Raw genomic sequence first — 11,269 nt, 5'->3', positions numbered from 1 at the left:
ATGAAAAGATTCCTTGTGCGAGAGGGGGAGCTAGACGCCAACGACGACTTAATTAAGACACCTCCCTTTCGTTGATCCTCCTACGTCGAAATTTTCGTCGTCCATTCTTCCGGAAGACATGACAGAGACGGGCAAGAAGCGGAGAGGCAAACACGGAATAGCCATGAACGCAGGAAGACCGGAAGGTGCTGCGAGGTAGCGTAAACAATTGCCAGCACAATTAGGAAACGTTTGTCCGTCTGTGTTTATCGAAGGATCCGTAACTAGCTTAGGTAACACCTATCCCATTTGCTACTCGGTGCTTCGGACTCGGCCATGCGGACAATCAAGAGAAATTGTTATTATTGCGTCTTATTTAGTTTCCTCGAACGATCGATTATCAATCGATTCTCATGAAATTATAAATAATGTTCGATGTAAGTACGTTGTTGTGCAATTTAATTCGTTATCCGGTAAAAATCTTTTTACCGCGTAAAGCTTTTACCGCGAGTCAATCGTTTATCCTTATCGTAAATTGTTTCGTAATCAAATCAATTTTTATCTACCTTTGAAGAAGGAATGGAAGTTAATCGGATAAGTATCTCATGAGAAAGAAACATGAGAATTTATCGGATTAACGAGCTTGTATCCTTCAACGTTCGGAGAAATTGGATTTGGATCAATTACAGCTAAACGCTCGGCGTCTGTATAAAGCGGATATTTTTCATTCTTCGTGATCGACAAAGAACAGAATCGTTGCTTTCAGTCGGATTGCTAGACGGATTATACGATTACAAGTTATGTCAGTGAAAATGGAGTTATTGAGCATATGCCATGGAAGAACTTGCCCTGACGTACGCTAATTTGATATTGGATAACCGTTTCCGCCCTCGAATAGACGCGAACTCCCGAAGGCGTGCGCAATATATACGCAATGGATCCTGCTTTTGCCAAAAAATGCGTTTCTGTATTAAAAAAAAAAAAGATGACGGCTATCCGTCATTTTGTTTGAATTTGATAATTGATTTCAATAGCAAATTTTATCAAAGAATGTACTATAACTTGTAATCAATCATGATGTTCCAGGATAATGAGAATTACGATTTTTACATATATGTTTCAAACAATATGTATGTATATAATTTAAGTGAGAATTATTTTCTTTTTAAAAAATGATGTTCCAATGAGCTGATGTCTATAAGCAAATAGGGCTTTCGCATGCAACATTATTCTTTATTATTTCACAGGAAACATCTGTCATTATCTTAATTTGTTCGCCTGTCGCGGACATTCCTTTCCATCTAGATTTACGGCGGAAAATGAGAACAGTTTTCAAAGGAATGTGGAAGCCTATTTCCGTGCCATTGTACAAAAGGCGAATGCATGGATAAAAAAAAAAAAAACTTAATTTAGTTCAATCTGTTCGTTTCGGATAGGTATAGGTGAATGCATGTGAGGGCCGACATGCGGGTAATCATTCTACTTTCCCAATCGCTGCGGATACAAATTTTTTTAGAGAATCCTCATTGGTCATCCGACTCGTTCTGTAATCTGCAGAGGTTATAACGGACCGGCCATTATCTCTAGAAGAAAAAAAAAAATAGTTAATGGTTGCAAAAAATTCATGAACCAAGCGAGACAGGAAGGAAAAAGAACAAGATGGAAAGCTTTCTTTTTATTTTCCTTCTTCCCCATTCATCTTTCGCATTCTTACTTCAGTCTCGATCAACTTTTATATTTTACTCTTATTTTTTATCGTCGTTATCTTGAAACTTCAACAATTTTCTTGTAATCGAACGATTGTTTCTTTGATTTGTTTACAGACAATCAAACGTATATATACAATATCGATACAAGGAAAACAAAGAGAATTGTTTTGTTTGTAAAAAAAATTTTCTTTGTACTCGAATAAATTCTAAGCAATTATAAATCTAAACTCACCGATTTTAAACGAACGAAGTATTATGCTGAAATATAGATCGTGAAGGTATTAACAGATCCGAGCACAGAACTGGTCACATAATCCCTTGACGGCAAACTTGTCGCATTATCCGTTGCGTCACGTTCGGCAACTAGGCGTTAGTTTCTAGCCAAGGGACATTAGGTTCGGATATGCAAAGAGAGTTGACAACAGTCACTGGAGAAACTAACGAGGAGAAGTTGACTTCCTGAAAAATATACGAGACATATTATCGACATGTTCTTATTTTCCCGTATTTCGAAATATATCCTCGTTAAAGTAAGAATTTTTTAAGCTCAAAAAATTAATAAGCGCTATTTACATAAATTGAATTAGTTCTTCGATCAAAAGAGGCATTATCGCTTCTCGAATCGGAACGTTTTATCTCTATGACATGTCTACGTTAAATGAAAATTCATACATCAACTTTAAGGTTTAGGAGCGTGTCATATCGCGACACGACTCGCATGATTGATGTATGAACACGGCCGTTGACGAATGTTTTATACTATCGTTTAATTTGTATTTTTACTTTTAAATTAGAACCGACTTCTAGTTCCATGTTGCAGCAATGAAAGGTAGATACATCATGTCCTATCGAAGGAAGCCATCAATGGCGTAACCAGGAAGCCGTCCAAAGTTCTCTAACGATGATGTATCGAGGCTGTACGAGACCCCTAACTTGCGGCCATTCCGATACACCGTAAGTTACCGTTTCTTTCGCTCTTTCTTTCTTTCATCTTTTCTTTCGCCACCCCTTGCCGGGAGAAGCACAACGTCCCTTGGTATCTTTCGAGTTACCATCGATGATGACCGTGACAGATAGCCTGTCATAACTCGCTGGCACGAAAAACGTATCCATGCTCTGACGTTTGCTAAAAAAAAAAGTAACGCATGTCAGTTTTTTTTTTTTTATCCAAAAATAGACAATACCATGAATTACGTCGGTCAAATTATTTTGCGATGCCATCAATTTTTCCTCGATAAAAATTAAATTTAAATTACATTTTATACAAATATAAATATATATAAAATATTAGGATTTTCTTGTTTTAATTTTTTTGGTATATCGATTAAATATTATATATTTGATTCTTTTTAAAAGTAAAAATACGTGTTTACGTATTTTATAATATAATAAAAGTATTTAGCGATATAAATCATTAGCTAAACCGCGTCGAAATGATATTTTCGAAAAAATAGGGGAATGAAAATTTTGATGGCTTACGGCAAAGAAGAGTTTGAAAAACTGTCAAGTCAAGCTGCGGCGACTTTTTAAAACCGAACGATGCTAGGGTCAACGGGGAACTGTCAGAGTAGCTTTAGTTTTCACAGGCACCGCGCGTATTCCGCATGGAGGAGAGCACTTTCCTACGGTGATTCGCGACGCTTTTTATCTTTCTGCCCTTTTATGCTGTCGCTCTTAGTCCGGAACGACATTGGTGATGCATTAAAATTCATCTGCACCTTTATTGCCGGTCGTTTCATAGAAATTTCAGGACGTTATCTTTTCGTAGAGTCAGCCATAAAGGACATACAATTCACACGTTGAATATAATATAAAATCGTAACTGGAATTCGAAGAAATTAAGATTAATAATCTTAAAAAGTAAAAAGATAATGTTTATATTAGCCTTAACTAATAATATATAATTCTGATGAAAACAGAATGTTACCTTCCATTTAGCTTATGCTCTATAATTAAATTTGTGAAAGTTGACTGTTTGGAACACTGTGCCATCCAACGACGTGAAAATGCACTTGCCCCTTTAAGTGCCTAAAGGTTTCCCTGCATGCTTTTCCTCGTATATGGAAATTCATATTTTTACGTCATCCATTATACACAGAATGTTGCAATGTTGCGAAGAAATTTTAATGTCAATTTACGGTTCATTTTGAAATTATTATCGGATCGCCTTTATTCGAAAGAAACTGATTCCAATTTTTAATATAATTTTTACATTTTACAGTTTAAATGTGCAAATAAAAAAATATTTTAATTGTTAATTTTATCTTAAACGTTACATTTTTTTTATATATATTATTTATATATATACGTATTTGAAAACAGAAAAACATTTCACGAACAATTTCTTATAAAATATTAAAAATTTTAAGTTATTTACATACAAATATGAAAAAAAGTATATTATTCCTAGTTTAAATTAGGCGCGACGCATGCGCAGTACGATATCCTATAAAAGCGTTTGAAAAGTTCAAATTTCATGATCAAACTGAAACGCGTCGTGTCGGTGTGAAAAATTTACAATATTAATGTAAAGTTCTTATTAAAATATCGTGAAAATAATTTGCAAAATCGAATGATCGTATAAATAAGATAACGTGTAAAGTTATAAATATATAATATTGTGAATATTTAGTGAAATAAGTGAAATAATGAAGAAAATATTGGTAGCTTTTCATCATAGGATGGGAATCAACATGTAAGTACAAAAACTTTACGAATAATTTTATTTTATTTTACAAAATAAATAGTATTGAATATATCAATAAGATATATTTCTTTTTGATTAGATGAATAATTTAAAATAGAAATAATATATACTTATAAAATTAAATAAAATAAGTTCAAATTCATTTAACTTAATACAGTATAACATTTATTAAATTTTTTAATTACACTGAGTACATCAGAATATATCAAAACAGATTATACAAAGATAAGATAATTAAATTTTATTCTTTTTATTGATCTATTTGGATCAACTTCATTATTTATATATATATATATATATATATATATATATATGTTTCAATTTAATTATGTATTTTAAAGTGAAAATAAATATAAAATAGACAGGTAGTCATCATTTAATGAAAAGTATATTTATAGTAAGATTACTTTTTGTACAAATTTTTTCTACTTTACTTTCCTTACTTTGTTCATGATATATGTAATTATGCACACAATTTAAAAATTATACAGATTTTACTTCTACTTTGGATGCTGCATATAATATTAAAATTAAGTTACTTACACTATATTCAACACTCTACAATTGGAATGTTCTGTTAAATAATAATGGCATTTTTTAACTACACTTTTAAAAAGTGGCAGTATACAATAAATTATCACTCTCAAAAAAAAATGTTAGATAATTTTAAAATTTAATATAAATATTATCTGTTAAAAGCAATGTAAAAAGCAACAGTATTTTGGTGATTAATCTTCATACTAGTTCATGAATATACACTTGATCTCAACTGTAACATTCCTACTTAAACATAAAATCGATTTCTACAATTTTGATTATCTATTATACAGAATTATTGACAGATATGTGTAACGAATCCATAGAGTATCTTCTTTCTTGTTGTGTTGTTTTTAACCACTGTTTATGTTCACACAAATAAGGGTACAATGGTACCACTAAGACACTGATATCATCAACTGATGCCATGGGTGAAAATTTTTCATCTGTTTCTTCGAGATTCTCTGATTTACCAACCCAAGCTCGTCCAACTAATCTACCGCGTGCTGCTTGTACCAATTCTTGAGCACCCATTGTAAGTCTGTAACAGAAATAATTTCGTAATCTCTATTTCTAATATAGTTTCCAATTCAAATAAAAAAATACCTATATTCTAATGATGGATTATCAGGAGCGAGTGTTTTTCTAAGTATATTCGCTGCTGTTTTATCTGATACAACATCCCAAAGTCCATCCGTAGCTACAATAATACAGTCACGTTCTGTGAGATTACAACTATCTAAATTTATAGATTGCACTTCAGGTTGTGATGACAGGAATGGTTTTATATTAACTCCTGTACTGGCCGCTTTTAAGCCATGATCTCCAAAACCACGCGTTACTCCTATAGTACCCATTACTCGACTCTGTATAATAAAAGTTGTACAAAAAAATTATGTTTATATCAACTATCGTCGTAATCTCTCTAGTCTTAAGAATGTTGTTTATTTACTCTTTTTCCGTGTCCAGAGATAAGAGGTAGCTTTAAATCGGAAATTGTTAATACTTTATATGCCCAACCAGTCATATAAGGTTCTCTATACAAAACCATAGATCCTAATTCTTTTTGCAAAGGTCTTTTTCTAAATTCAAGTGGTGTGAAATGACCTTTCAGTAATTCGGTACTTCTTAGAAAACCTAATGCTCTGACGCGATTTGATTCTGAATCAGGAGTATGATCTCTTGTTAAAGCACGTTGACTTTCTCCCAAAACTAATACAGCTCTGTCAAATTATATATTTGATATTAATCATTTTAATATACAACCCATATCAGAAATAACTGTTGAAATGTTCACCTTGAATCACCAGCACCTGCAGCATACAATCTACCATTCAAAAATAAAATGGTAATTGCTGTACAACCTCCACCTCCTCCTTGAGCTTGTACTTCTACCATTTGATCCATTTGTCTATATGCTAATTCAATAGCACCAATTACTAAATCTCTTCCTTTTATGAGTTCATCTTCATCTTCATTTAATAACATATTACCAGGTATTGCCATTAATCTTCCCTATAAAATCAATATATATTTAAAAAAATATAATATGAATTATAGTTAAGATAGACAATTTGAATAAAATTTTTTACAAGAATTATCCTATGTAAGTGTAATCTTGCTGTTAAAGCTACTTGATAACCAGCATGTCCATCAAACATAGAGAACATGACATAAGGCAATGTAACATTAACATCTGCTAGTTTAAGATCTCCTCTAGTTGCAGATGTTTGGTCTTCATTCCATGTACTTTTTCCAGCATTTATGCATTCTGCATATCCAGCACACCATGGTAATCGACTTAAGTCTCTTGGAACTATAATTGGTCTTACTCTATGATCAGCACTTACCTATTAATTATATAAATAAATGATTTTATTACTGATTATAACATCATAAAAATATATTTTATATTTAATCAATAGTAATTCTTACTTGAGTTTCTTCTGTTGTTAATCCTAGAAAACTAGGTCTACTATATGGTTTATTTTCTACTTCTGTAACGATATTTAAATTAAGATAATCTGTTACTGTTTCATTATCTGAATCAGTAGGATATTGTAGGCCAAGTTCACTTCCGCCCACAACATTCATTAATACTGATTTAACTCTGTTCAACATTTTTTCTTTGCTATTTATAAATACAAGAATAAGAAATATAGTATATTATAAATCTAGTAGACTTTATCATAACACATATTTTGGGAGGTATGATAAAGGAAAGGTATGACTTCCTATCTTAGTAATTGATTCTATTTTACTTTTTATCAAAAGATGTGAATTCACATCTATGTACAACATTAGCAATGAGAAAATGTAAAATTTTAATTGCTAATTTAGTTATCTGTTATCTGTCAATTATCAATCACAAAATTAATTCCACACTAAGAATAATATTCTTATAATCTCAATAACACTATTTAAAAATAAAATACTTATATGATTATACTTCGGATTATTCATAAGTCTGTATTCTCTTTAATTGGTATCATTTTGTTGACAAATAGTTGTCAACAATAAGATAGGTTATTTCCTGACATGAGTAGCAGGTAGCTGTTTCACCATGAACAACATATAACCTAGATTTCATATCAAATATTTTTATATTTCATATATTTAAAGTTTAAAAATTATTAAACTATTCATTTAAACATAGAATTAAACATTATCAATAAGCATAGAATAAAATTATAATTTGAAATACATTGATACATATGTATTGATAACATAAATAAAGCATCTGTCATCTTCATATTGTCACAAATCTATTATATACTTCATCTATGATTTTGAATATTGTTTCTAGTTTTGTAGTAATACTACATAATGTTTTCTCTGTTTGATGTTTATATTAATATTACTGGATTTATCATATTAAAAGAATGGAAAACAGGCAATATTTATAATATATAATAGAAATTTGATGATATAGTGTGTCATTTGTATGAATTGTTTATAAAAATTTAATATATATAGAAAATATTTCATAAATTAAACATGTCAAAAGCAAAAAAAAGTGCATACAGTAGTGAGGTAATTTTTCTTATGTTATTTATCTTTTATTAGTATTCAATAAGTATATATTCATATACTTGTGGTGAATAAATATTTATTATAATTTGATTAATAAGAAATAATATTTTAGGAAGGTAGTAGTTCGTCTGGTAGTTCTTCTTCATTATCATCTGATGAAGAAGTAGATGTTAGAGATTTAAAATCAATTAAAGAATATTTGTCAGATCGTAGAGAATTAGCTAGGCAACTTTTCAAATCTGTTAAAGCTGAAAAAATACGCATGATGTTGCCTCAAACATTAAAGGTATATTTGTTTTTTCCATCATTTGATGGATTAAATAAATTGTTAAAAGAAATACATAATATATGATATAGTTCACATAATTATCCTTTCAGAAAATGGATTTTGGACAATTAGAAAAATGGTGTGCTAATGAATTAAGTGGTATGTCCAAAAGCCGTATATTATGTATTTTAAATGGAAAACCTATGTTAGAATCATCAGATACAAGTGAAACAGATGATTCAGGTATAGTTATGCAATTTAGAATTAGCACATATAGTAATTTAAATATATTATATTATATTTATTATTATAAATATATTATATTTAAATTACATTATTTTCATAACAATAGGACCTTCTTTAGAAATTATCTCAGATACAGAAGAATGGTTTACTGATGAAGATATATCTAAAAAGGATGAAGGTTCAAAGACATTTAAAGGAAGAATAAAGAAGGAAAGAATTAAACAAAAAGGGAAATCTCAAGTTATCAAAAAAAATGATAGTAAGAAAGTTCCTGATAACACTTATAAGAATGTACAAGTAAAAAAGGAAGATGATAAAAATAAAGAAAAAGAAGCTGATAGTTTATTAGATTTATTAGAGTTAGAAATGCGCGCAAGGGCAATAAGAGCATTAATAAGAAAAGAGGAAGATATAATACCAAATACATCTAAATCTGTGACAGATAATGATATTTCAAATAAAACTGCTGCAACTAAGGCTGAACAAGATGAAATAAAAGAAAAGGAAAATTGCAGAAGGCAATTGGAAAGAATTATTAGTGCTCAGCAAAATAGTGCTGAAGATGAAGATGTGGTATTAGTTGTTCAACCAACTCCAACTATCGAATTACTCTCTAGCGACAGTGAAGGAGAACCTCATAGTGGAGTACGTGTAAATAAAAAATTACAAAATGAACGAGTTATAGAAAACGAAGACAATATTAATCATATTGAAAATAGAGATTTAAATAATGTACATAATATTAATAGTATAGAAAATTCGAAGGAAGATAATATAATAAAAAGTTCAATAGAAATTCATCAAGAAATAAATAGTACACAAAAAAATGAAGTTCTTAAACGTATTCATAGCAATAATGCACTTCATAAAGATAATCAATCAAAATCTAGTAGCAAAAGGCGAAAAACAAAGAAAAAATCGCATATAAAAGAACAATCAAAAGATATAACTTTCGAAGTAAACGCGCAAAGTAATGTTAGTCAAAATGTAATAGATATAAAAAATAATGATTGTTCGAATATAAAATTAAATGAAAAAGAAGAAAATAATATTAAACATGATAATTCATCACCAAATAAACAAAATTCCATCGAAACGTTAGGAATATCAAGCAAAGTAGTTTTAGATGAAGAGAAATCTATAGATTTAGATGAGATAATCGATTTAGATAATTATTGCGACGATATGGATGATATAGAAAATAACGAGAATGATAAAAATAATCAAATTATAGAAAATAAGCAATCGAATCCACAAATGGCAGAAAATTCTTCACAAAAATCCAATGCAACCGAAACTTGGGCGAGTCGTTACTATCAGACAGACGATGTTCAAAGTGTGATAAAAGAATCAAAGATTCAATCGGAAATTCGTAAACGATTACGAGAACGTCAAAGACTTTCTAAACTTAATACATCTCCTAAAAATCCTCCCTCATCACCACCTACAATAGAAAATACTAATAACAAAGTTACAGAGAAACATCCAATGGGATCGGTTGACGAATATTTGGCTTTAAAACACACTGCCGCTACAAGTCTTACTGATAGTAATTGTGATTCTAACACAATGAAAGACAAAGCAGATATAAATAGATCAATTGAAAACGATCTTGTGTATTCTAAAAACCAAAAGATTGATAAAGAAAGTAATTTAAGTGATAACATAAATATCGATGATACAGTTATTACAAAACATGAAAAAATAGTTAATACGATAAACGTGAATCCCGGTTAATATAATTCTTCTGTATATCTATTACATTATATTAATAATATTTACATTAGTTACTGTATTTATACGTAAACAGTTATGAAAGTTATAGTATTATGAATATTGTCTTCCAATAATTCGGTGTAATATCAATTTTGTACAAAATTTTCTTATCATTTAAAGTTTAATAAATTGCAAATTTTTTGTAATTATAAAAATTGAAAAGAAGGAAAATAATTATAAAAGAAAATTGATTTTGATTTTAATTCATTAATAGAGTTACGTAGTACTTACGTAGGATTTAACGAGTATATTTCATTAAATAGAAATGTAGAATTAAGTTGGTTAATAGTTAATAAACCAATTTCTATAAAAATATTTATATGTACGAATTTTAAAATCGTTGTGTAATAAGTGCCTATAAACGATGAATTTCATTATATGAATGAAAAAAAAAAGTAATTAATAATTTTTTGATAGTGGCAACATTAAAAGCAATTTTTACACATGGATGCTATCTGTTACATCATTAGTTATAATCGCTATCTTATCGCTTTGTAAATCGTAATTTAAAAATAAATTTAAGATATGATAAAATTCAAAGAATTATAACTCAAAATCATACCTATTTTTAATAATTGGAAATAATCAAATTTAACACTTTCGATATATAATTTTTACACATGTATACGCATGATTGACGTTTCTTTGTTACGATTAAAAAATAAAGTCATACGATTGATGTTTCATCTATTTATTATTATCAAAGAGATTGTGTCTAATCGTATATTTTTTTTTTTTTGTAATTTTTTCATAAAATTACCAATTAAAAGATGATATATGAATACATGATTCATACCGCATGTTACGTATGCGTCTTTATCCGTATCTTACCATACGAGTATTTTATAATCCAATCATTGCCTTTTGTACTTTCGTTTCTCTGATTTTTATCGTTTGAAATAATGCGAAACAATTACCTGTTCTTCACAATTCTCTCTTTATAAAATCGATACAAATCTACGTATATTTCTTAACTTTTTCTAAGTTTCAAAATCATATATGTACGTAAAACAA

The 11,269-nt window shown here is 29.4% G+C and overlaps 2 protein-coding genes across 3 annotated transcripts; one reads left to right on the top strand and one right to left on the bottom strand.

Annotated features, from left to right (window-relative positions):
• Nucleotides 1-4,873: 4,873 nt before the first annotated feature.
• LOC102681960 (protein phosphatase 1H) lies at nt 4,874-7,489 on the bottom strand. Its single transcript, XM_006620768.2, has 6 exons — nt 6,868-7,489; nt 6,525-6,782; nt 6,230-6,447; nt 5,885-6,155; nt 5,539-5,798; nt 4,874-5,473 (listed from the first exon to the last, which is right to left on the bottom strand). Exons 1-6 carry the CDS (start codon nt 7,051-7,053, stop codon nt 5,218-5,220), a joined length of 1,449 nt encoding a protein of 482 aa, XP_006620831.1. The 5' UTR covers nt 7,054-7,489; the 3' UTR covers nt 4,874-5,217.
• A 422-nt stretch (nt 7,490-7,911) lies between these two features.
• Nucleotides 7,912-10,790, top strand: LOC102681827 (uncharacterized protein DDB_G0287499). Of its 2 annotated transcripts, none has more exons than XM_031512924.1 (4): nt 7,912-7,965; nt 8,078-8,251; nt 8,344-8,476; nt 8,598-10,790. In XM_031512924.1, the coding sequence occupies exons 1-4, from the start codon at nt 7,930-7,932 to the stop codon at nt 10,214-10,216; spliced, it is 1,962 nt and encodes a 653-aa protein (XP_031368784.1). In that variant the 5' UTR covers nt 7,912-7,929; the 3' UTR covers nt 10,217-10,790. The 2 variants fall into 2 exon arrangements, with proteins under 2 accessions (XP_031368784.1, XP_006620830.1); XM_006620767.2 differs by having other exon boundaries at nt 8,586-10,790.
• Nucleotides 10,791-11,269: the final 479 nt, after the last annotated feature.

The sequence above is a fragment of the Apis dorsata genome, unplaced genomic scaffold (genome assembly GCF_000469605.1).
Source record: "Apis dorsata unplaced genomic scaffold, Apis dorsata 1.3 scaffold_527, whole genome shotgun sequence".
NCBI classification, from domain to species: Eukaryota; Metazoa; Arthropoda; class Insecta; order Hymenoptera; family Apidae; genus Apis; species Apis dorsata.
The sequence above is the reverse complement of the archived record's forward strand: the minus strand, read 5'-3'. Positions and strand labels throughout refer to the sequence as shown.